General features: G+C 32.2%; 4 protein-coding genes across 14 annotated transcripts; all 4 read left to right on the top strand.

Annotated features, from left to right (window-relative positions):
• Positions 1–26: 26 nt before the first annotated feature.
• On the top strand, positions 27–3,219 carry LOC132626078 (hyoscyamine 6-dioxygenase-like). 2 transcript variants are annotated; one of them, XM_060340808.1, is made up of 4 exons: positions 27–291; positions 897–1,183; positions 1,802–2,123; positions 2,779–3,219. In XM_060340808.1, exons 1-4 carry the CDS (start codon positions 100–102, stop codon positions 3,025–3,027), a joined length of 1,050 nt encoding a protein of 349 aa, XP_060196791.1. In that variant the 5' UTR covers positions 27–99; the 3' UTR covers positions 3,028–3,219. The 2 variants fall into 2 exon arrangements, with proteins under 2 accessions (XP_060196791.1, XP_060196799.1); XM_060340816.1 differs by having other exon boundaries at positions 2,763–2,990.
• A 3,936-nt stretch (positions 3,220–7,155) lies between these two features.
• On the top strand, positions 7,156–9,250 carry LOC132626088 (protein HIGH ARSENIC CONTENT 1, mitochondrial-like). 3 transcript variants are annotated; one of them, XM_060340827.1, is made up of 6 exons: positions 7,156–7,310; positions 7,526–7,603; positions 7,970–8,043; positions 8,194–8,264; positions 8,766–8,819; positions 8,953–9,250. In XM_060340827.1, the coding sequence occupies exons 1-6, from the start codon at positions 7,294–7,296 to the stop codon at positions 9,064–9,066; spliced, it is 408 nt and encodes a 135-aa protein (XP_060196810.1). In that variant the 5' UTR covers positions 7,156–7,293; the 3' UTR covers positions 9,067–9,250. The 3 variants fall into 3 exon arrangements, with proteins under 3 accessions (XP_060196810.1, XP_060196819.1, XP_060196825.1); XM_060340836.1 differs by having other exon boundaries at positions 7,529–7,603; XM_060340842.1 differs by lacking the exon at positions 7,526–7,603 and having other exon boundaries at positions 7,167–7,310.
• Positions 9,251–13,178: 3,928 nt separating this feature from the next.
• Positions 13,179–15,771, top strand: LOC132626103 (nodulin-26-like). Its single transcript, XM_060340853.1, has 6 exons — positions 13,179–13,331; positions 13,920–14,144; positions 14,252–14,449; positions 14,539–14,600; positions 14,826–14,984; positions 15,493–15,771. The coding sequence occupies exons 1-6, from the start codon at positions 13,185–13,187 to the stop codon at positions 15,743–15,745; spliced, it is 1,044 nt and encodes a 347-aa protein (XP_060196836.1). The 5' UTR covers positions 13,179–13,184; the 3' UTR covers positions 15,746–15,771.
• A 3,258-nt stretch (positions 15,772–19,029) lies between these two features.
• Positions 19,030–24,833, top strand: LOC132603420 (uncharacterized). 8 transcript variants are annotated; one of them, XR_009568300.1, is made up of 9 exons: positions 19,030–19,201; positions 19,272–19,338; positions 19,428–19,502; positions 19,811–19,980; positions 20,101–20,171; positions 21,718–21,820; positions 22,786–22,911; positions 23,810–23,905; positions 24,459–24,483. XR_009568300.1 is itself a non-coding variant. In XM_060316473.1 (8 exons), exons 2-8 carry the CDS (start codon positions 19,308–19,310, stop codon positions 24,600–24,602), a joined length of 690 nt encoding a protein of 229 aa, XP_060172456.1. In that variant the 5' UTR covers positions 19,030–19,201; positions 19,272–19,307; the 3' UTR covers positions 24,603–24,833. The 8 variants fall into 8 exon arrangements, 6 of the variants coding, with proteins under 6 accessions (XP_060172456.1, XP_060172462.1, XP_060172469.1 ...); XR_009568301.1 differs by lacking the exon at positions 22,786–22,911 and having other exon boundaries at positions 23,799–23,905; positions 24,459–24,476; XM_060316473.1 differs by lacking the exon at positions 22,786–22,911 and having other exon boundaries at positions 24,459–24,833.
• The last annotated feature ends 966 nt before the right edge of the window (positions 24,834–25,799 follow it).

The following is a 25,799-nucleotide window of genomic DNA, read 5'->3' on the forward strand; positions in this document are numbered from 1 at the left end:
CCACTATAAATAAGGCATGAAATTGTTACAAATGCATTCTCTATCTGAACATTATATCTCACTAGTACTTTTGAGAAAACTAATATCTGCTTAACTAATATGGCATCTCTCATCTCTAGCTGGGCTTCTCAAGCGAACTCTGTGCCTGAAAAATATGTGGTGCCATCAGAGAAAAGGTTGAACATAAATGTCCCCATTGGTAAAGATATTCCTGTTATTGATTTGTCACTACCTTCTGAGAATATAGTTAAGGAAATCATCAAAGCTTCTCAAGAGTATGGAGTTTTTCAGGTAATAATCCTCATTTATTTCCCATCGAATCTTTGATAATCACATGTACCCTTTAGACTAACCCAAATGTATATGTCAAAACTTGGCTTTAATTTTAGAAATAAAAGTTGATATGAATGTGTCAAGCAAGTACTCACTTCGTTCCAATTTATGTGATATATTTTAAATCTGTATATAGTTTAAGAAAGAAATAAAGATTTTTAAAATATGTGGTCTTAAACATGTCATACTAGCATTTTTGTGGCTATAAAACTATTGAAACTTTTGATCTTAAAACGTGTCATAGCATTTTCACTAAAGAGACTCAAAATATAAAGAAGTAAACACACGAAAAAAAACTAAGGGGATTTGGCATCTGCTGTACGTAGATTATTTTTTTTTTACCTTAAATGTACAGTGTAATTTTCTGGCGAAGCATCGCTAATGGTTATAAAAGCATCTTATTAATTAGAGAAGCATGCAATACTTTTTGGAACAGACTTAAAGAGAAAAGCGTGTCACATAAATTAGAACGTAACAGAGTAACATATAATTATGTTGTTGCACCATTTCTCTCCTTTTATATTATGTAAAGTAGTAATTCTTGTTTATGATCTCATCATTAGGTGATCAACCATGGAGTCTCACAAGAGTTGATTGCTGATGTCCTTAAAGTTTGCGGGGAGTTTTTCAAGTTGCCTATTGAGGAATTGGAAAAGTATACTGAAGAAGAAGAGTTGAGTGAATTTGAGATAAATCTTGACCAAAAACCAAAGCTTTATATTGAAAAGGAGTACAAGCCAAAAAAGAATGACAAGGAAGTGATTTTCTGGAAAGACACTTTTGCGCATTGTACTCATCCTACCAAAGAAGACCGCATGAATTCTTGGCCTGAAAAGCCAGCACAATATAGGTAAATCAAATAGTAGTGCTAATATGTATAGCTTAAAATAGTTTGTCGGGTTTCAGTTTATGTGACATTATTTCCTTATTATTTCGTTTAAAAATGAACTTTACGATTCCTGTTTTTCCCTTGATGATAAACTTTTATAACCACACAAATGTTGTGGCATACATATTTAAGGCCACAAATGTTGTGGCATACATATTTAAGGCCACAAGTTGACAAAGTACAAATGCTATGTCATGTTTAAAATCACAATTTACAAAACTCTTCATTTCATTCTTATAGTGGCATGCATATTTGACCAAGCTTTCAAAATATGCATAAATTGAAAAGCGATTTTTGTCGTAAGTGCTTTCCGAAAAAATAATTCTGGAGAATAATTGTCTGTATTTGACTAATCAATTGACAAAATATTTTACCAATATTAGAGTAGCCGTTTCTACTTTGTCAACGTTCTAAAAGTGCTTATGGGGAAAACTAATTTTTTCACCTTCTGAAGAAACAATTTATGTTACTGCTCAAAAACATTTATTTGTTTCCTGAAAAAGTTGACCAAACAGGCTATTAATTTTCGTGCCAACTAATACTATATCACGTAGATTTTTCTTTACAATGTTTATATAGGGAAGTGATTGGAAAATACACTGAAGGAGTGAGGAAAACGAGCTCGAGGATTATGGAACTCATGTGTGAAGGACTTGGACTTGAAAAGGATCACTTAGCCAATGAACTGAGCCAAATCCAATATATGGCTATCAACCTTTATCCAAAATGCCCTGATCCAAGTGTAACAGCCGGAGCAGTAGAACACAATGATGGAGGAGTAATCAATTTGATTCTACAAGAATTGGGTGGATTACATGTGCGTCGTCAGAAGGATGGGCAGTGGTTTGCTGTTGAACCTATTCCTGGTGCATTAGTGTGCATCAATGGCATGATATTGAAGGTATTCTTCTTCTTCTTCTTTTTCTTTTTCTTGTGTTACTGGGTTCGGGCTGTCACTCAATTCACTAAATGAAATATTGGGTTTAGAATTAATATATGTACATATTTAATAGATATTTATTAATATAAATATAGGGTGTGAGCCAAATCCACTGGATGTGATGACCAAACACGTAGATTTTATTGTGCATAAAAAACAACTGCATACGTCTCATTTCCAAAAGAGTTGGAGCCGATTGGCTATATGAATTCTCACTGGCTATGTTTCCTCATTTAAGCTCAACTCATGTCATCATCAATATACAAAAAAATAAAAATGAAAAATACTTCTAAAAAAGCAAGAGGTTCCCAACTAGGAGATTTCAGAATTCTTTTTCTTCCATTGTGCCGTAACTTTAGCTATGTCTGCATTGATTCCAAAAAAAATAAAAATAAGATCTTTCTAAACAACTTCTTTCCATATGATTCTAGGTCTACTTCATCATCTTTTAACATCTTCACATACTATTTTACACCTACAGACTGCTACATTTGTAAGTCAGCACAAGACATGACTAACCACGTCAAGCGACTTTCATCAATACATTTTGTGTGTGTTGAGAAACGCATGATTATTCTTGTTTCTTTTTCTCTAATCTAGGGCTTGCACAACTCAGGTCATAAGCAATGGGAAGTTAGAAAGTGGAATACACAGAGTGGCAACCAATTCAATCAGAGATAGAATATCTCTTGGATGCTTAACAAGTCCCTCCTGTTATGGAAAATGCATCATAGAGCCTGCAAAAACACTTATAAGTGAAACTAATCCTCCAAAATATAAGTCCTTCTCCTACACAGAGTATTTGAAGGTTTACTTCACTGACACATCTGAATTTGAAGCTGCACTCAATCCATATAAAATTTAATTTATCCCACTGAGGGATAAATTAATGTGTTGCTAATATGAGTACCAAAATTATCTATGAGGAATAAATTGTGTGTTTAATGCTATGTTTTTATTTTCTGTATTTCCAGTTCGATGCTACAAAGTATGTATTGTACTTCCTTTGTGTGGTAAACGAATTTGTGATATAAATAAAATTTATCTTTTGAATAAAGATGTGTTGGAGTTAAGTTATAAGTTGAATTAATCATCTATTTTTCCTTCCCCCTCTACCTCTCATTTATCGTGTTTTTCTATTTGAAGTAATTTAAATATCCCTTTATATGTATAATCGTCCATCAAAACAATAGCCGGCAAATGTATATTTTTTGAATTAATCATCTATTTTTGGCTAGTAAATGTAATTAGTTTTGGCTGAGCTGTCAAATGTGTTAGAAGCCCCAATTTAAAGTGGAAAGGTTGAGAGATGTCATGTCGATAGCATGTGGTAATGAGATACAGAGATGGTAACAAAGCTCATTGAAGAATCTCTCCGAGGAAATAATGGGCCGGTCACAAAGGAGATACTAGGCCAGTAGTAAAATTTGGGCCTAACTACAAGTGGAAGTTAATGGGCGCAAGGGTCGGTCCAAGGAAAATTTCTCCTATACGGTCCGGTGATTGAGGAAATACTATTTACAAACCAAAACCAAAGTAATGTTTTGTTAAAGTTTGCTTTTCCGATTCCAATTTCATGTGGCACTTTAAAGATGATTCCCTTACTTTTATAATCATGCACACTTCCGATATGTGACTCTTGAAGTCTCCTTGATAGTTGCTGCAAACTATACACCAGTCAAACCACTTGTCATTATGTCACAGGTAGAAGTCAAGAGATATCTGTAGACAATAAAATTCGCGTCGAGAAAATAATAATCAAGACAAAAAAATATCGCAACAATCGTAGTATTTGATTTCAACTATGAGTATTACAATCTCTATGAATCCTCTGATTCTTCTTTACAAATATAAATTCAAGGGCTTTTGAGCTTGATCTTGAATTTAATGGATTTGATCTTGATTTGTATTTGAATTCAAGGGCTTTTGAGCTTGATCTTGAATTTGGTGGTCTTGATCTTGAACTTGTATTTGAATTCAAGGGCTTGAAGCTTGATCTTGAATATGGATTTGATTTTGACTTGAATTGATTCATCACGAACACTTTGATGGCCGCCACGAACAATAACTCTCAGAAGAACAAGTGAATTTGATCTTGCACGCCTTGGTATTTAATTTGCCTTTGTTGACTTTGATCTTGAACGCCTTGCTATTTGATTTGCCATCGTTCTTGATCTTCGATTAACTAAAGCTTGTAGAGGACTACTTGAATGCTTGCAACTTATAGAAAACTTGTAGCGTTTGATCCACGAGCTCCCTCTGGCCTTTTGTTTTAATTCAGGTATTTAATTCTGAATTATGAGACCCCTATTTATAGTTCTAGGATGAAAGAGTTGTGATAAGGACAAACCTTTTCCGACCAATCAGAATGAAGTGACATGGTCATATTTGATTGGCTGGAACATGTCACTTATACACGTGGCGTATCTTCATTAGCCTTTGATTTGACTAGGCATGCTGCATCATTCTGACACGTGGTGTGATCCTATTGGCTCCTTCGTTTGACTTAGCGTGCCACGCCATTTGGCACGTGGCGCCACAGTGGGCCTCTAGAATAAGATGATGTCTTGGGTTCGACAAAGTGGGCTCGTCATTTGTAGCCAAAGTTAATGGACTAGCCCAATAAATCAGCCCACTTATTTATTCGGACTAATATATTTTGAACTTATTATTATCTTAATTTCTCGTGGATTTAAATTCAATAAAATTTAGTTGTCCACAATATCGCTAATGTTTTTTTTTTTTACGTTAATTTTTTCAAGATTATAGTTTTTTGACAATAAAATCTGAATTATTACCATACCAAAGCAAAAGTATTTATAAACTAAAGAGCATTCAGAGTCTCAACCACCGTTTAGGAAGAGCGTTAAAGTGAATCTGAACCTCAGAGGTAAAAAACCAAAGCCAACAGACAAAATTTGACTAATTCACAGCCTATGATTTCTAGACTATATTGCTCGAGTAGAAATGATTATTAAAAAGTTTAGAAACAATCTAATATACTTGGCATTGCTTCAAAAGATTCCATTGTTCTCACAAACCATTTATAAAATTTGAAGTAAGATGGTGTCTCTTTCGTGTATAATAGATTATTTAATTCGATACAATTTGAAATTAACTATATATATATATATATATATATATATATATATATATATATATTGCTACTTTTCTTACTAATAGAAAATGTTAATTAGCTGCTTAAGCAAAGTCAACGGATTTGCGTGATTGACGTGACTTGTTGCCATGTTCAGTTTCAGTTAAGAAAGCAGTATCATCACTTACAACCAACACAGGAACCAAGCAATTAATTGTAGAGTTATTTAATAGTTTTTGTGATTATTAATATTATAGAAATTAGCGCTTTTAGTCGTTCAGATATTGGCAAAATTTGATTTTGGTCCTTGTGATTTGTGGGCAAGCACATTTAACCTTCATCAAATTGATATGTGCACTTTTGATCCCTCTGATTGTGAATCTCCACAAATTTAATGAACTTTTAAGTGCTAAACTATTCAATTGTCAAGGTGTTAATGTTCAGCTCATACTGCTACTCAGGGGCGACTCAACTTAATTGGTGGCCTAAAGCCAACTTTCAATATGTGGCCCCAAACTTTTTCTTTTTAATAAAAACATGCATGCATTATTTGATGTGGATTTCTCTAGCTTTTTTTAATGCAAATTTGTTAGTTTTTATTTTCGGAATAGACTAATAAATAAAGTGTGTCACATAAACTGAAACGCGAGTAAAATTTTCAAATTTGATAGAACCTAATTCTGGAATTTGATAATCCCATATTATAATAAAATTTAACGACTACGATTTGCTTACTGCTTTGACTAACAACCCGAGAAAAAATAAAAAAGAGTGCAGTTTGATTTATTTTAACCCTTGTTTTCATCCGAGTAAATAAAGTATTAACCAAAACAAAACAAAAAAAGAGTATTAAAGTACAATTTTTTATTGAGTTGAGAATAAGAGAAAAGAACGATAATTTGGTTTATGTATGTAATTACCTCAAATGTATATAAATACACTTTAAACTACATAACAAATAGTTCTATAGATCTTAAATCCTTTCTTATTTACTATATTTTCCAAAAATTAATGCATAAGACCAACTTTAAATAATTAATATGGGGCCTAAAATACTTGGGGGCCTCAAGCGGTGGCTTTATCAGCTTGGCCCTTGAGCCGGCTCTGCTGCTACTTCGTATTTGAGGATAATATAGTCTCAAATAATTTAGATATCAAATATTTCTTACGGAAAAGGCTCAAATATGTCATCAAACTATCAGAAATGACTCATTTATGCCACTCGTCAATAGTTTGGCTCATTTATGCCATCGAACTATAGGAAATAGATCATTTATGTCATCGAACTATAAGAAATGACTCATTAATGCCACTCATCAATAGTTTGACTCATTTATGCCATCGTTTGTTACCAAACTGACTCATCCATCCCATATTTCATTAAAGCTGGTTTTACAATACCATATATGACTCGTGGCCTCCAACTAGATTATGGTTGTGGGTGGGCAGGGTGTATGGGTTGAATTTTTTCTTAATTTGATATTTAAATTTGGGCTGGTTTAATTAAACGACGTAAACCTCTAATTAGAGGCCACGTGTCATATCTTGTATAATAAAATCGGCGTTAATAAAAAATGGCATGGATGAGTCATTTTGGTAACGAGTAATAGCATAAATGAGTCAAACTATTGATAAGTGACATAAATGAGCTATTTCCTATAGTTCGATGGCATAAATAAGTCATTTCATATAGTTCGATGGCATAAATGAGGCAAACTATGGACGAGTGGCATAAATGAGCCATTTCCGATAGTTCGATGACATATTTGAGCCTTTTCCATATTTCTTATATTAAAAGACCAAAAATGCACGTCTTAGTTAATTGAAAGTTAAATGTGCTTAGTCAATTATTTTAAGAACGAAAATCAGAATCTACCAACAACTGATTGACTAGTAGTGCAATTATCCCTTATTATTATCACAACAAGAAGAAGGTCAACGCTCAAACATACAATGAGCTACTATAAAACCAAGAAAACTAGTACTGGCCAAACTAAGTTCGAAGAGATCTACTTCAATTCCTACTAGTGGAGAATGGATTCGACAAAAAGGTAACACAAATTCTAATATTTCATTGTTTCTCTTATTATTTTCGATTCTTTTCATGTCTCTTAGGTTAATTTATATATTTAGATCCCTTTGCTACTTCAATCATTATTTATTTCGGTCTCCATTTCAATTTAGGTGTCTTAGTTTGTTTTTGATATTTTACTTTAATTTATTATACTACTAGTATTTATTTCATTTTTTTTTTTTTGCCGGGCAGCAGTGAGGATGTTTCACACGTTGATGTGATTAGTGCAAAGGATCTGCTCTCCTCAGGTCACAGTTACTTAGATGTGAGGTGAGGAATTGAAAAGCCTTACAAAAAGAAAATCTTGTTAAAGTAAACTAATTTGCATTATATTAGGAAAAATCTCGATAAGTTAATTTAATTTCATTTCATTTCACATTAATTTTAATGTCTTTGGAGCAATAGTAAAGTTGTTTCTGTGGCCTATAGGTCACGGGTTCAAGCTTTGAAAGCAGTCAATAATGCTTGCATTAGGGTAGGTTGTATACATCACACCCGTTGGGGTGCGGCTCTTCTCCTGACTCTGCTAATGTGGGATTCTTCGTGCACTGGACTGTCCTTTTTTTTTCCTTCATATTTTAATCTCTTAATAAAGGCTTGGTTTTTTTCTCTCTCTCTCTGTTTTGGGGTTTACAGGACAGTTGAAGAGTATAACAGAGGACATATAGATAAAGCTATTAATATTCCATACATGTTCCTCACTGATGAAGGTTTATTTCTTGACTTTCATCTTTTTTGTGTATTTCTCTTATAAATAAAATGTTTTCTGGCGTGAGTCAGTCTTTTAGATGGCATATTTTAAATATCATTCAATCCCCATTTATATAAGAATATTTACCTTTTCTTCTGGTGAGTGCCAGGAAGGGTAAAAAACCCAGATTTTCTTGACCAGGTCTCTTCAGTGTGCCAAAAGGAGGATCATCTTATTGTGGTAAATAAACTCATAACCTTTTAACATTCTTTTTAAGGATTTCACTTATGTACATTATTGTGATTTTTTTTTTTTTACACCATCACTATAATTAGTAAGTTACTTATCATTAATTTATTCTTAGCTATCAATTTCTTATTAAATAGAGTTATCTATACATAATCACCTTTTAAGTAACTTAATTTGCGTAATAATTTTTTCACGATCAAGCGGTCAGCACATGAAACTTCTTCTGAAAACCCTCGTAGCTGAGGCTGAATCCATGTTTCATGTTTGAACACCCTTGTAACGGATATTGAACCCAATATTTTCGACACAGAGCGTAAATATAGATGGTAAAAATTACTAAAAATTTGACAAACTTTAAATTAAATCTATAATTTTAATAGTGTAATGAGTTTGATGGTAAGAACGTAATGATTGAATCTATCAAATTTAAATGTTGGATCCGTCTGTTCCTCACAAATCACATTAAAAAGACATTTGTGATCTGTTTTGAAGGGGTGCAACAGTGGAGGAAGAGGACTTCGAGCATGTGTCGATCTTCTTAATGCGGTCAGTGACCCTTTTAATTCCCCTTTTATGACAGAAAGTTAAAAAATTTCAATCTGAATTTTGTCTACATAAGTAAAAGTTAATTTTTCTTAAAATAGTTTCGTCGTAAGTAATATATAGTATGTTTGTGTAGGGATACAAGGATGTAAGGAACTTGGAAGGAGGGTACTCAGCGTGGGTGGATAATGAGTTTAAAGGAGATAAATCTGCTGAACAATTCAAAACTGCCTGCAAATTTCGTCCATGAGCCAACAATTGGATTGCTTGAATCTTCACAAGAATTATTTTCTATGCTTTAAGTCATTTCATGGGATGTAATGAAAAACAATGGCATTTCAAATAAGCATGTAAAATTTATGTTACATTTTGATTTGAAGTTGTTGTGTGTGTGCAGAGGATTTTCTTGTTAATGCTGTTTATTTGAGTATAAATTACGTGTGCAGTGATATTTCTTAGCAAATTTGCGTACCAGTAGGCTAGGCTCATGTTTAGCAATGGCGGGTCCAATTTTTATTATAACGTACCATGGAGTTCGGGTCAGTTTACATGCATTTAGAGTACACGAGTATCTATTACCTTTACTAACATAGGTTATCGAGTAACTCTGTCTATCAATATTTGGACAAATAGAAAGAAATCGCAATCGACTTAGTATTTTTGTCTTCGCTGAAATTTAAATCCGAAACGGCCTTATTGTTCTCAGTTCATTTCATTAATCAGTAGACCACATCCTTGGATGCTTAGGAATGTGAGGTAAAATACGCAAAACCATTTTTCTACTCATGTAACTGAAAAGAGTCGCTAATTTTGAAACCGAAAACTCTATAGCAATGGTTATTTTCCAGAAAGTGGTTAATGAATGCTATTTCTATCTAGGAAAGGGCAAAAAACATATATGTACATAGTAAGAGGGTATATTTACAGAACATAACAATACTTCAGTTTACAAAATATATATACGAATCAGGTAAAACTAAAAAGAAGCAAATAAAACACAGTAAATAAGGTAAGGAAACTGCTTCCCTTATATTATTCACTTTTCTCTCCCATTCAAAATTAAGAGATATTGTTCCTTGATTTTCTCCAACTTTTGCTCCCTTATTTCATGCACTTTGCTCTCCCCATTCAAACTTAAGAGATATTGTTCCCTAATTTTCTCCAACTTTTACTCAAAAAATCCATTCTAATCGGTAATTCTCTCATTCAAAATTCACACTAGAAAACATATATATGTATAATTTTTGTATGCAATATGTATAACTGTATAAATTAGTTATAATTTTTTATATATGAAATATGTATAAAAATTGTATGTATATTTTGATTATGATAAAGTACATATCTGATCAAATTAAAGTATGTATAAATTTTGAAAAAATATGTATAATAAATATGTAATTGATACAAACCAGATTCCATACAAAGTTCATACACCAGAAAATAAGTATGTATAAATTTTTGTAAGCAATATGTATAACTGTATAAATTCGTTATAATTTTTATGTTGAAATATGTATAAAAGTTGTATGTATATTTTGATTATGATAAACTACATATAAATTGTATAAAATCTGATCAAAGTATGTATAGATTATGAGAAAGTATATATGTATAATAAATTTTCTAACTGATACAAACCTGATTCCATACACATTTCATACACATATCAATTTTCAACATTTTAAAGACTAATTCATATCGAATTTATTCGCATTTCATACACACTGTGCCACATATATCTCAAAAATTATATATAGCAAATGCCATACACATTTCATACATATATTAGTTTTCAACATTTTTACAAACTACAGTTTATATAATTTATACAGATTTCAAATACACAATGATCACATATATTTCAAAACAATACAAACCAATTATTATATATAATTAATACACATGTCAATAATCATAATCTTTCTATTATTAATGTATAAATAATTTATACACATTTCATACACACAATTACAACACACATCTCATGCACACATTTCAACCTTTTTACATGCTGAATTAAAGATTTTTTTTTTCTTTTTTGCATTAACTATATCATCACTCTCAATATTTCGCTGCTTAAATTCATAAGATTTTCTATTCATTATTTCCACAAACAAAAGCCGAAGCACAATTAAAGTCTAACAATGTAGGACCGGAAAACAGTGTTAATATACAAAACATAATGATGAACAGTAAAAATGGTGAAACGTGATTTGAAAATCGTGAGTTGAAAATGCATAGAATTGTTATCAGGCAAAAAACGTTAAAATTGGTGGAAAATTATTCGTCGATGAAGCTGAAATCGTATCATACTAGGGGAGAAGATGAATTTTAGGTCTGTAAATGGTGTCTATCATAAAGGGAGAGGGAGAGACAGAATTCTTTTTGAAAAGAAAAAGAAGTTGATTGACAACTATCCTAAAATTAAGCTCACACTTAAAATCAGATTCTCTTCCTAAAAAAAGCTCAAAATCGTGGGTATCCCATTAAGCCCAAATCTGATATACTTTATAATTTTGTTGGTATATTTTGTAAATAAGCAAAAATATCCTTATATTTTTTTAATAGAGAGTCTTAAATAGTATTATTATGTCATTTTTTCCTAGAAATGGTAGTCCAAGTCATTCCATGAAATCCATATTAAACAGCCAAGCCGGCTTATAGAGGCCAAGCTTTTTTCTATCAAAGCTAGCAGCCAAAGCAAATGAGGAATTACAGGTTCAAGACAATGGGCAGATAATTTTTTTTTCTGAAATCCCCTTGTAATTTCGTCAAAATTAGTTGTTGTAGACGTTTTATGTTTGCCATAAACAACATAGTCATCACTTTTACAGCGTCAATGTATATAATTATATTTTAAAAGAAAAAGTTTCCTATATGTTTTCTGATCCTCGGTTGATTTGGGTTTCCAGATGATTGACAGGGTTGAGGGCCAACTCATTTTGGTAAACTACCCACCTAGCGTAGCATTCCCGTTCCCTTTCCCTTCTCCCATAATAATAATAATAATAATAATAATAATAATAATAAGTTATTTTCTTTTAAAAAGAAAAAAAAGATGTGAGACAATTGATGAAGGGAGGCAGCCTGCAAGTCATATAAATGAGACGTGGAATCGCTCAATTATCAATACTAGTTTATCAATCACTTGTGTAAATTCTAACTTTAATTTGGGATCTAACTTTTTCCTCAAAGTACGGAATATATACTCTCTAATTGGTTGGGATGTGGACAAATAATCCTCCTTCCTATTCAATTGCATATTTTGTATGATGGTTGACTTTGAGCTTCTATAATACGTGTATTTGACGTTAACATGTGGATAGTTTACGAGTAGTGGCTCAGAAATTCAAATCATATATTATTTTCTCATATTTACTTGAATATATATGGTGAAAGAAAAATAAAACTACTTCCTACTTGGTCAATTAATTATAACCTACTAACGACTTATTGAATTAATTATTTGCATACAGTTAGTGCAATAAAAATTCTTATAGAGAGCTTTCAACTGGAAAAAAAAAAAAAAACAAGTACTATAATGTTCAACTTGAACTAGAGTATCTTTTTACCTTCGAAGTTGTTGATAGATCAGAATCTTCATGGGGAAAAAAAAGAGCTACAATATTTGAGGGCAGCAAATCACCTAATGAAAACATGAATGTATGTGACTCTATATTGGTTGTGTAATGAACATTCTTCCCTTTTCCTTTTTTATGTTTGAGTTTTAGATATATGCATGATAGTTTAAAAAAATTGCACAATCAAAACGTTATTGCAGCTAACTTCACTTATTGATGAGCCTGGTGTTATACGCTCAGAGGAATTCCTATCAACAGACTTAACGTGATAAAAGCTCATTATTATTTTTAATTTGTAGACTATTATACATGGTTCATGTTTGCTATCGGAAGTTACCAATTGACTTTTAGTAACTCGATACAAAAATAAATAAATTATATTCTCGGTACATCAGCTAAACCGTTTTTAGATAATTATTATATGATACCAGTTATTAAGATGACCAAAAATTAGGAGGTTGACATAAATAGTTTATTTGAACTAGTCAGAAGAGCTTCAAAATTAAGTTCACTCCTTAAACTGCTCAGCATTTCCATTAAGACGTGCATAATAAATAGACCACTTTTAATTAAAAAAAACATATTAAAACTACGTAATGCCTATGTATTATGGTCGATGCATCCACCCCTCCACAGAATAAATAAAAAATAAAAATAAAGTAGTTGTTAACTTCATTTATACAAGTATCTGAAAAAGTCAACAAGGGACTCATAAAGGACATGCTTAATTAGTTATTGCTCATCCATTTTATTGTTTGTCCTTAATCAATAATTAAACATAAGTATGGAGGAAATACCAGTAGTTGATGGAATTCGAGCAACTTCATTGAGGATCAGTGATTGTCCATCTCCAACACCATCTACTACTACTACTACTGCGACCCGTCAAAAACATTTAAAATGTTTTATAAGCGTATATTTCGTGCAAAAGGTATACTCCATAAAAATTTTCTTTCTCATATTCTTTCCAAACTCCTTTAGAAAATTCTTATGATTGCTATCTTGATTGAACCCGAGAATTTTATTTGGGTCTCGAGCTTCAAGTGTGTTGATCGTACGTACAGTGTCAAATGAGTGGATTGAGTCAAATTCAGGGGAGGTACAATAGATTGGATCAATTAATGTCATTTGATCCTCCCAAAGTTGGTATCAAGTTGTGGAGTTATTTAACATATGGTGATAAAGGGGTGATAAACCAATTTTGGACTTTTTTGGTTGTTCTTGTTTTTGTTTTCTTGGCAAATCTCTAGCTATAAAATTATTTTTGATAATGGATCGATAATGGTGAGATTTGAAGTCAGGACTACTATCTGCTCGGATATCATGTTGAATTGTGTGATCATATTATCTAAAATCGAAAATATTGTGTAGTATTATTTTACTTAATTATATCTTCAACATGCAATGGTCGTTTTGAGGCTAGATCGTCTAACTGGGATGAGTATGTTACGTCTAATTAATTTGTAATAGTAAATCATGTTGATTTCATAGCTATTAAAAGTATGTCAATATATTGCAGTTGATTGCAGAGCTTGTGGGAACGTACATGTTGATATTTGCTGGTTGTGCTTCTATAGTTTTGAATGTAAACAAGGACAACGTCGTAACACTACCCGGAATCGCATCTGTTTGGGGACTTGTTGTCATGGTTTTAATTTACTCTGTTGGTCACGTCTCCGGTGCACATTTCAACCCTGCTGTAACAATTGCATTTGCCACTTGCAAAAGATTTCCATGGAACCAGGTAAGTTATTATTATTACTATTATCGAGTGGTTTAATTGATTATTATTGTTGTTGTTGTTGTTGTTGTTGTTGTTGTTGTTAAATACTGGATTATATTATTGTGTAGGTTCCAGCTTATATTTTGGTTCAAGTAATAGGATCCACTCTTGCTAGTGGATCCCTCCGACTAATATTTACTGGCAAAGAGGACCAGTTTGTAGGGACAGTTCCAGCAGGAACAAATTTGCAAGCTTTGATACTTGAGTTTATAGCCACATTCTACCTCATGTTCGTCATCGTTGGTGTTGCTACTGACGATCGCGCTGTAAGTCCTATTTCACTAGTTTGCTGATAGTTTAAAATATTTTACACTATCAACATAATATAACCACTACATATTTGACATTGATGCAGATGAAACATTTATCTGGGGTTGCAATTGGAGCCACCGTTTCACTTGATATATTGTTCTCTGGGTACAGTTCTTGTCATTTCAAGTTAATGTTCACTTTTGTTCTTATTTTATCCCAAATATGTTGTTTCTAAATGAAAGAAATTTTCATTTTCCTTTTTCTTCTTCTAGAGTTAGGTAGGAGTATGCAACAAGGTGATTTTTTATTTGTTTCAACTAAAAGTGGTTGGATGTTATTGAAGATTAAAAACATATGCATTATCTGAAGGATGATTTTATTGAAACACAGGCCACTAACAGGGGCATCAATGAACCCAGCAAGGAGTTTGGGACCAGCAATTGTTACAGGTCACTACAAAGGGTTATGGATTTACATTATTGGGCCAACTTTGGGGGCCATATTTGGAGCTTGGACTTACAATCTCTTGAGACTCACAAATAAGTCATGGTATGCATTTATTAATTGTTCATATATTGTTCAAAAGTGTTCAAGAAAATGTTGTTTTCTTTTATTTTTTTCCTCTGTTCACAACGTAGGCTTTAACTGTCATTGGTTGACTCTTAGGGTTTATTATCATATGTGTTTGAAGTTTACATGTGGATTGTTTATAAGCAGTGGCTAAGAAACCAGTGGCGGATATAGCTTTTGAGCTGCGTGTTCAACTGGACTCAATATTTTTAACACGAAACATAAACATATGTGTGAAAAACTATAAGATTTTAACAAACATTAGTTTCTAAACCCATAATTTCAAATGTACGTACTATGAGTTTAATGCTAAAAACTTTAAAACTCGAACTATTAAGTTCAAATCTTGAATCCGTTGATGTCAGAAACTCGCATGATATATTAACCTTGAGCAGATGCTTTAAATATGACTTCTTCAATTGTTTATCATATGTGTTTGAGGATTAATTTCATGTACGGTCACTGAACTTTTACTTTTCTTTTGAAGGGGTGAAGCCGCCAAAGAAATTTCAGGTTCACAAAAAGTTATAGAAGTGTCATCCAAAGATAAGGTTATATGCAATTGTGGTGAAGGGTGGTCATGCATTGTCTCCAAGACTGAAGAAGCAGAAGTTGGCAACATCTTCTTTGAATGTGCTGAAGGTTGCCTTTGTATTGTTGATGAAACTAACACTCTGAATAAGCATGTATATGTATATGAAAAGACAAAAAGAAGAAAGAGTTACAAAATGTATATTTAACTAAGGGCATCAAATCATCAATGTACATTGGCTAATGAAAAACAAGATTGTATGTAATATATTGGGCGTGTAAAGAACTTCTTTACCTTTCCTTTTCCTTTATGGGTTTAAGTTTTATGAACATATAGTGTATTTATACAATCAGATCGCTTAAGATGTAGAACCTAGCTAACTGTTTATAGTGGTTAAGAGATCACAATTCGAACTGCAGTGTCATGAGTTTGAGTTTGAGTAACCTCTTCGTTGTTGATGTTTAGTTGAAATGTTGAATAAGTATTTTGTTGATCAAGAGATCACAATTCGAACTGTAGTGTCGTGAGTTTGAATTTCTATGACCTATGTATTGCCGCTATTAGTTGAGCAGTCAAATTTGCCAAGAGATCACGATTCAACCCCATAGTTGTGAGTCCGAATCTCAATGACTTCTTGGTTGTTGTCATTAAGTTGAGCAGACATTTCAGTGATCAAGATATTATAATTCGAATCGTAGTATCATGAGTTTATATCCTCATGACATCTTGGTTGTTGCCGCTCAACTGAGCCTTTGTTACGCCAAGTTATTTTAACCCACATTGTCTTTATCGATCATGTAGTTGATAACTTAACAGTTACTAATTCTCTCAATCAAGTTATTTTTTCTTATATCTCTTTCAAGACGGGCCAAATCTACTTACATGGAGTGACCTTTGACCAAGATCCAAAATACACAGCATATATAACCTAAATGCTTTTTATATGAATTTAACTTATATACATTGATATATATGAATTTAACTTATATACATTGATATATTTATTAATGCTAAAGGTCGCTTATCATCTTTTCTAAGTTACCTTTACATGTTTGCTATCAAAAGTTAATCAATTTTTAAGTAACTTGGTAGTACAAAAGTTATTTATAATGTCCATAAATAAAGGCTAAATCATTTCTAAATTAGTGTAACACCGACTAGCATCAACATTAGGAGATTGACATAAAATGTTCATTTGCACTAGTAGCTTCATAATACGTTGTGACAAAAGGGAGTATATTCTCTTCCTTAATTTTCTCGGCAATCCATCCAAATTTGAGAAAACGAATGCTCTTAAATATTTTCCAGTTATCACACACGTTTATCACCCTTCTTTTTAGTGATGGGGAGAGGCACGAAGCAAAGGATGTCCAGTAATAATCAATATGTACCTAGTCTTACACATAAATAAATGTACCGACTATACGACAACTACCACTCCCTTTTCTCGTACCATCTCCAATATTCATTTTTTTTAAAGTTTCCTAGTCGGTGTCCAATACCCATAATGATGCCCGACTAATCCGGTTACTTGTTTAATTACCTTGAGTTCACGTTATTTATGCTCCATTGAATGGGATACTATTCCCTACTAAACTGACTTTATTCCGGGCTTAGATTTAAAATTATTGATTAGAAGCGAAGGAATCACATAGATCCAAGGCGAAGTTTTCGATTGAACGCAGTAATTTTGATTCAAATTTTATATTTATCTTTAAAAATCCTTTTAATAATATATAACCTAATAATTTAAAAGGCAAAAAAATCGAACTTATAAACTTCGCATCCTATGTATTCCACCACAGGCAAGTATTTTTTTTTTTTTTCAACCACCACAGGCAAGTATTGAGCATTTTTCCTTTTTGTTATTTGGAAGCAAATTTTACTACGGCATTGAAACGTCAAAATCCAAATCCGTCAAATTAAAATAGAGATAAGGATAAAAAACACACCCTAACTATCACTTTTTTTGAGTTTCATGTCTAAACTATCATAAGGTTGAGAAAACTACTTAAACTATCACTATTTAGTTTGCAAAACACATCTGAACTAAATGTATGAACTCACTCTCCAAAAGGCAAGTGAAGCTGAAATTTTCTCAAAAAAAATTGTCTACATGACATAAGTAATGCTATGGTGGCACTTACATGGAAATTAAAAAATAATATTTTTTTTATAAAAAAAAAACTGTATATATATTTTTTTTAAAAAACTGCATTATTTTTTCTAAAAAAATCAGCATTTTTAAAAATAAAATATAATCTGTATTTAAAAAAAATGAAAAAAAAAATAATTTTTGTAAAAAAATTTAGAAAATCAGAAAAAAAAATGATTTAAAAAATGGAAAAGTTGATTTTTTTTTAAAAAAATGTAAAAACTAAATAATTCGTTTTCTTTTTTTTTTTTTTTTAAAATAACTTTTCCATTTTTTAAACTATTTTTTTCTATAATTTTTGATATTTTTTTACAAAAATTATTATTTTTCAGTTATTTTTTAAAACAAATAGTTTTTTTAATTTCCATGTAGGAGCCATTGTGACATTATTTATCCATGTGGACAATACTTGGCAACATTTTTATATAAAATGAAAAGTGTAGATCACATGCCATTTAAGAATAATTTGAGGTGTGTTTTACAAACTAGATAGTGATAGTTTAAGTTGTTTTCTCAACCTTCTGATAGTTTAGGTATGAAACTAAAAAAAAAAAGTGATATTTGGGGTATGTTTTTGACCCTTATTTCATTAAAATATTTAGGGCAAAGGTGCAAATATACTCCTCAACTTTGCGATTTAGAGCAAATATACCCCTCATTACAAAAGTAGTGTATATATACCTCTGCTATTACAAAATAGTGCAAATATACCTCTGCCGTTATAAAATGGTGCAAATATACCGTTTTCGCTGATGGGATTTAAAAAAAAAAAATTATTTCGATCATTTTTTAATTTAAAAAAGTCTACCCATTTTTTTTAGTAGACATACTTTTCTAAAGCCACATAATATTTTTTTTTCTGATGAGTCGGGTATCGTTCGTTTAAAAAAATACCTCCGTGACTTTAAAAAAATAAGTCTACCCATTTTTTAAACGAACAAAACCCGATCCATCAGGAAAAAAATATTACTATGTGGCTTTAGAAAAGTATGTCTACTAAAAAAAATGGGTAGACTTTTTTTTAAAGTCACATGGTATTTTTTTAATTAAAAAATGACCTAAATGGTTTGTTTTAAAAACTCCATCAACAAAAAGGGTATATTTGCATCATTTTATAATCGTAGGGGTATATATACACCACTTTTGTAAGAAGAGATATATCTGCTTTAAATTGCAAAGTTGAGGGTATATTTGCACCTTTGCCCAAATATTTATAACGTGCTAGATTTTGCCTGGTTCATTTTGTTTCTCTTGTCGTTATCTTCCCATTTTTCTACTATATTAGAAGCACCAGTTGAGTCCCTTTGGTCGTCTGTCGTCGTCCATCCAAGGGCAAATCCTTCATTTAGCTCAAGGGCATTTCGGTCATTTCACTTTACTACTTAAATCTAGAAGACTCACTTTACCATAACAATTGCCGACTTCCAAACAAACCCATCTCTCAGTTTGCCCACTTCCAGAAAATACTCGGAGTTTTTTTCACCCCTTCAACTGGTTTTGCAAGTTTAGGTATATGTTCCTGTTAAGTTTTTGTCCAAATCTTCTATTTCTTCTTCTGATCTTTTTTTACATTTTCAAGTTCTCTTCAGATTTCTCATTTTCTTGGTTGAATTTCATGGCTATTGAAGGAAAGATAAAGCTTTTAGGTGAGACAAATTATTGTTCGAATTTCACAAATGTTAGTTCAAATTATGTTAATACCCAATCTGATTGCTTTTTTTTGTTGTTGTTTCAGACGATGAAAAAAGTAACTTTTTGGTTCTCATCTCCTGTCTTTCGTCCATTTCCATCTTTGGACCTATTAGTGGAGGTATAATAATTTAGTGTTTGAACTAATTTTTGTGCAAGGTTGTATTTCACACATGGGATGGCATGTCTGCAACTCATTAGTAAATTAAAAGCTATCATCAGCTATAGGCCAGCACCTAATGTCAACTTTTAACCCAACAAAAAATATTTTTTCTTTGAAGTAGATTGTTGCTTGATTAGGGTTTTTTGCACTTTGTTAATTGTTACTCAGAGTGGTAAACTTGAGAACTTTTTGCAGTTTATTTCACTGTGTGGCATTTATGCATATTCCTAAATAGTAAGTCTATTTCCGATTTCAATGTGTTTCAGGGCATAAGTATTCACAAGCTATTGCTCTGTACACACAAGTGATTAAGTTGAACAGTGAGAATGTGGTGTACTGGGCTAATCGTGTGTTTGCTCACATCAAATTGAAGGAATATTGCAGCGTAATAGAGGACGGAGCTAAAGCTATTGAAATTGTCCCTAGATGTTCAAAGGTTTGTTTCAAATTGTCAAAATATTGGAAAAGAATTGTGCTTACTTTTTTATTGTTTTCGATGTAGGTTGATACGGGTGTTGTGTGCTTAATCTCTGATGGGTTGTGATCGGGGTTGCAGGGTTATTATAGGCGAGAGGCTGCATATTTGGCAATGGGAAGTTCAAAGATGCATTCAAGAATTTTCAACAGGTTGGTATTGTTTTTTGAACATCTTAAGTTGTATCAGCTGCATATTGCTGGTGATAATCAAATTGTTCTTATTTTTTATTTTAAAGCTTTACTACAAAATATATCTTGAGAAGAACATTGCTTATGTAACTAGCTACCACAGTTAGAAGAGAAGATAATGCCACCAGTGATATTGTTCGTGCATTATGTTATTTGTGACCTTTAAGATTCCTTGTCAATTCTATGCTCCAGCAACTTCCATATGTACTAGATAAGTTATCTGGAAATACTAATAACATTTTGACATCAAATTTAAGTTCAATGACATTTAGTTGTAGCAGACTAAGGTAGAAGATGACCAATCCCACCCTTGAACATCTGAAGAATTTTTTAGACAGAATTGGCATAATTATTATGCTTTTCTGTTTTCATTTGCAGAAAGAAGTCATATGGTTGATTCTGGTTAGTCGTCAGAGCAGGTCATATTTGTGGAACTTTTAGTTGCATTAGTTGCAAATCAGTAAACTTGAATGAAAAACTTTTTGTTGTCCTTGACTCAACCTACAAGCTCCTAAGTCACATAGAATATTAAGAAAGTGAACTTGCATTTGTTTCTAATTTTTCTACTATTACAGAAACATGAGTTTCAAAGTAGATCGTAACACTTCATGATGAATGGATATGTGAATCTTGAAACTTTTTACGTTTCAATGAGCTTGGTTTGATTAAAAGAGAAGACAAAGTTGTTTTATATTATCTGTTAGTTATTAACAATAAAAAAGAATATATGTTGGTTATTCCAAAAAGGCTTATAATTGTCCTGATTCAATTAGTGCTTTTTTCTTCTTGGAAGGATAATGCAAAACATTATTTTCCTTTTAGATGAGTTTTCGCTTTTAATAGCTTATGTATATACCAATGAGCCATTTCATATGTGATTTCTATTGCATTAATTCGTATAGTAGATATTGTCGACTAAAAGGTACAAAAGAAAAGAGGCATAAGAAGAATGATTAACCCAAAATAGAATTAGACTGACTCAAAATTCTATCAGCACTGTGAGATAAGTGCTATTGGAAGGAGTAGGTGGTTTTTGTGGTTTCAGGGATATTTGTGGCTACCATCCCACAGTGAGTTAAGGCTTGATTTTTCGAAACTGAGTATTTCCATGTTCAACTTAAATTTTATCTGGAAGATAAGGTTGTGATGCTCATTAATCTTTACTTCTACGCTTGATTTTTCTTTTTCTCATGCGAAATATATTCTGTTGAGAAGATAAGCATAATTAGAAACCTGAAGCTTTGGTGGAATGGAGAAATGCCCAACTTGGATGGGATGGAAAAGGAATAAGCGGAGTGAAATTTCTAGCTTTCTGGAATGAGGCTTGGACCGCTCAGTTGTCAATTAAATTCCATGTTCTTTGTTGGTAAAAAGGCATATACCATTCAAGATTAACTGTATGCCATGGGAGGGAAATGATGATTGTCCTACTATTACTGCTCTTGCTGCTTTTGGGCTATATTCCACACTGCCAATATGCTAAAAGCTCTAGAGCTTTGACCTACAGTCGAGGTGAAAGCAAAGCAGTTACAAAAACGAGATACAGGGACCGAGTGGAAGAGTTAAAATCTATAGGCCTGTCCGACAACATCTATGTAGTTGAAGTGCAGGTACCACCAAGCTTAATTTTATTTTTTCTTCAATATAGCTTTAAGTAGCCATGTGACTAGGAGGTCACGAATTCGAGCCGTGGAAATAGCCTCTTGCAGAAATGCAGGGTAAGGCTTCGTACAATAGACCCTTGTGATCTGGCCCTTTTCCGGACCCTGCGCATAGCGCGAGCTTATCGCACCGGGCTGCCCTTCTTTTCTTTTTTAATAACTTTAAGTAGCCGGCATTTACTGTGTTTTAGAATATTATTATCACTTAATTTTATGTTTCATTCTGCCAAACGAGTGAGCTCTACATAAACAACGATCCATGTACATTCTTATGATAATGCTTTATATGACATCTAATTGCAATAGGAATATATATAATCTGGGAAGAAAAGTATTTAGAATCTCCAGGTCATTATTAGTAGATGAATAAGGATGAGTAAGATGGAATAAGATTCATCAAACATTCCAACTAGAAATATAACTGTCAAAAAGAAGGTAAATGCCAATCAACTTTACAATGATGGAACCATCTAATCACATATATGTGTCCTATAAAATATGGTGTAGACTAGAGAGAGGATCACGACTAAAAGAATCTGATCTCATAATTGGTATATGCTTATTAATTTATCCATGAAAGGCCCTGTGAAATTGAAATGAGGAATATTCTTTTTTTTGTAAATTGTGGTACACTGTAGCAAAATGGCTTTCTCCATTAAGGTGTTATATACATGAAGGTGTTCTCAGGAGCCTTTAGAAACTAATTGGTCCTGTATGATACCATTGACAGACAGAATTTAAGTAAAGAGGATTCTAAACACTCAAACCATTTAAATATGACTTGTGTGGACTGAGTCAACAGTGGTAAATAAGCCTGCAATATTGAAAGTTCATGAAAGCAAAAGAAAGACATAATTACTCTGAGCTGGAAATGATTTACTTTTGGTACAATTTTGCTCGACATTAATTGGCAGTTGAAGTTTATCGATGGAAGTTGGATGTGCCGGAGACATTAGCATGGAGGATAGCGCAATATGCACTGGACAATTCCAAGAGCACAGAGCATTACACGCTTTCTAGAGTGTTCACAGTGGTGGAAAGTATGATCATATTACTGTCAATTGTAGCCAATATATTTGGCCTTTATAGTGCTGTGTTTTTTTATGTCAGATAACTTACTGCGAGAAATTAGAATTTAACAATTCTTAGTAGTTGTAAACAATGATCTTCATAGGTTAGATATTAGTTGAGAAACAAACAAGAAATATGTATGTAATTTGATTCTTTATGTTTGGTCCTGTTTGATCATTCATTCATTCATTATGAAGCTATGTTGTTTTCCCTTTCTGTTCTTTTATCTTCAGTCGTTTTTGCTTTCTTGATTTGGCTAGTGTTTGGCCTTTGTAATGCCCTGCTTTTATTGTCTTTTCTGAAATTCATGAAGAAATTGACATGTACCAATTGTTGATAGTTGTGAAAAATCAGTTCTCTGGTTATAAAGTTTCTATGGTTACTTAAGGTTGCTTATGAAGATTTTGGAATGTCTACAGAAGTATAGACAATTGACATTAACAGCAACATAAATATGATGTCTACACAGTGTAATCAACATAACTGTGGAATTAAACTAGATATGTTGGTGTTGTAGTAGTATCTAACATAAGTATATTTAACAGTGATGTATCAACTGTATTGCACCACCCTGGCGTCTCTCTGTCATTTCTTGCTCAAAGATATGACAACACAAACTACAATGTTATATTAATCGTATTTTGAACATAGTATATATATATATTATCACTATCTAAACACAACTACATATACATAGATACACTATAATCCGAAGTGTTGGGCCCTTGCGCACGGGCATAAGCCATCTAGTTTTCTGTATAAAAACCAGTGTAGACTTATTGCCATTTTTCTCATTACAAAAATATTACTGTTCTAATTTCTTCTTCTTACAGCCCTGTAAATTAATTATTGGCAGTGATGTCATAGGTAGGAGAAGTTACCGATGTTCCTGGAGGATCCGAAAACAGCGTCAAGTACGAAGATCTTGCTCGTTTTGCTGTCCAGGATTTTAATCAGAAACAGGTTACTCCTACTATTTTTTTTGATTTATTCTTCTAAAAGTTAGAGATTTGATGGATTTTCCTGTTTGGGGATTTAATTTTGTTTGTTCTTGTTTTCTTTAATGTTGTTTGATTGTGCTTTTGAATAATTTTCCAATGATGTTGGCCTTAATAATTAATGATACCAGTGTTTCTACAGTTTTTTTATGTTGTTTCATTTTGCACTCTTCCTTTTTTCTTTTTCTCCTTTAACAGCATATGCTATTTATGCATTGTTGAATAGAAATAAGGAAATATCAATTGAGCGAAATTGCTTTTTTGAAAAACCTGCTAGTGGTGGTGGAAGACCTCCTAGGGATACAGACTAAAGTTTTTTTTTTTTTTTTTATAATCCTACATAATCTCGAATATTATCGGTTTCAATACTATTCAGCGGGTTAAATCTATGATTCCCCTGTGTCTTAACATGATTACATTTTCTGAGTTCTTTCATTTTATAAGAAGCACAAAACAGCAAACAGTACCAAGAATGGGATTGACTAATCAATTTCATCTCTTTGTATACTTATTGACAGAAACCGTGCTCAAACTCCAAGCTTCTTCCCTTTTATTATAACTCCTTAGTATCTTCACAAATCACAACAGGACTGGGAGTCCTCTCCGCAACTATCCTATCCAGTGTATGGAGTACGAGTTCGGAACTCATGACTTCCACATAAGCGGTATGTTTGAAGTGGAACTAAAAAGACGCCCTGATGTCAACGACGAATGTTCATCCTGCGCATTAATGCCTACATCATTTCTAGGAAATGTTGCTCGAGTATTAACTTATCTTCAAGCACACCCATTTCATCAATGAGATAGCCCCGACAGCAGGGAAAGAAATTCCTACTTGGATGAATCGGCTGGCCTCGCTCGGTGTTAAATGTGGTTCATTGGAATTATTTTCATCCTGTTTTTGACTCTTTTTCTTTTCAGCACTTCATTTTCATTATATAACTACAGGCTGCAGCTGAGTATGCAGTTATATATCCTCCATTTCATAAAATCCAGTCTGCGTCGTTTGTCAACATTTGGGGGTGACAAATGGGCCATTGGACTAAAGTTGAGCGGGTCTTGAATCTATAGATGAACCAAAATTCAGCCCTGTCCAAAGTTTGTTTGGACTAAGATGGGTTGGATCAAGATGAGTTAAATAAAAGGTCATAATCCAACTCGCTCAATTTAACCCACCTTTTCAATATTTTGAGAAACTAAAAATATCGATATTCTTTGAATGTAAATATTTTCTCGCTCATGCTTTTCTAAATAAATGATGTTTTGAAAATCAAATTTAAATACTTTTTGGATATATATAAAAAAAAACTGTAACATATATTTTTACTCAAAATAATAAAGATATTCTTTTCCTCATAAGTTATTCTAGTACATAAATTATATTCGAAACTATTCTGAAAATAAATTAAAAGAAAATTAAATGTTAATTGACATAATGAATATGATTTTGTCAGATTCCTCTCTTTTACCCCTTTGTCTTATTTATATATTTTTATGATTGTCTTGTACATAACTAAGAGTGACAAACTTATGTCGAATATGATGGGTCGAAAATAGGTTAAACAAAAACGGATCAGCATGGACCCTCAAGAAAAAAAATTAAAAACTTAAAAATAAAAAATAAAATAAAAATATTTTTTTCTAAAGAAAATTAAACATGAACATTTTAAAAAATAAAAATAATTACAAAAATGAATTTAAATAATAATTAAAAATAAGTTAATCATGTTTTGTAGCTTTTATTCTCATGAATGGAGGAAAATTCATGGGTCAATTTGGACTCATTTGATGGACCAATTTGAGTTGATAATTTGTGATAGGTCAATTTAAATTAGTTCAAATCAGCCATCTTCAAAATT

The sequence above is a fragment of the Lycium barbarum genome, chromosome 1, assembly GCF_019175385.1.
Source record: "Lycium barbarum isolate Lr01 chromosome 1, ASM1917538v2, whole genome shotgun sequence".
Lineage (NCBI taxonomy): Eukaryota > Viridiplantae > Streptophyta > Magnoliopsida > Solanales > Solanaceae > Lycium > Lycium barbarum.

Coding starts and splice junctions, on each gene's coding strand:
- LOC132626078 (XM_060340808.1), top strand. CDS start 100: ATGGCATCTCTCATCTCTAGCTGGGCTTCTCAAGCGAACTCTGTGCCT. Junction 292..896: donor AAGAGTATGGAGTTTTTCAG/GTAATAATCCTC, acceptor TCTCATCATTAG/GTGATCAACCATGGAGTCTC. Junction 2,124..2,778: donor TCAATGGCATGATATTGAAG/GTATTCTTCTTC, acceptor TGCACAACTCAG/GTCATAAGCAATGGGAAGTT.
- LOC132626088 (XM_060340827.1), top strand. Junction 7,604..7,969: donor CACAGTTACTTAGATGTGAG/GTGAGGAATTGA, acceptor TGGGGTTTACAG/GACAGTTGAAGAGTATAACA. Junction 8,044..8,193: donor CATGTTCCTCACTGATGAAG/GTTTATTTCTTG, acceptor GGTGAGTGCCAG/GAAGGGTAAAAAACCCAGAT.
- LOC132626103 (XM_060340853.1), top strand. CDS start 13,185: ATGGAGGAAATACCAGTAGTTGATGGAATTCGAGCAACTTCATTGAGG. Junction 14,145..14,251: donor AAAGATTTCCATGGAACCAG/GTAAGTTATTAT, acceptor ATTATTGTGTAG/GTTCCAGCTTATATTTTGGT. Junction 14,985..15,492: donor AGACTCACAAATAAGTCATG/GTATGCATTTAT, acceptor TTTCTTTTGAAG/GGGTGAAGCCGCCAAAGAAA.
- LOC132603420 (XM_060316473.1), top strand. CDS start 19,308: ATGGCTATTGAAGGAAAGATAAAGCTTTTAG. Junction 19,339..19,427: donor AGGAAAGATAAAGCTTTTAG/GTGAGACAAATT, acceptor TTGTTGTTTCAG/ACGATGAAAAAAGTAACTTT. Junction 21,821..23,809: donor TCTATGTAGTTGAAGTGCAG/GTACCACCAAGC, acceptor GTGATGTCATAG/GTAGGAGAAGTTACCGATGT.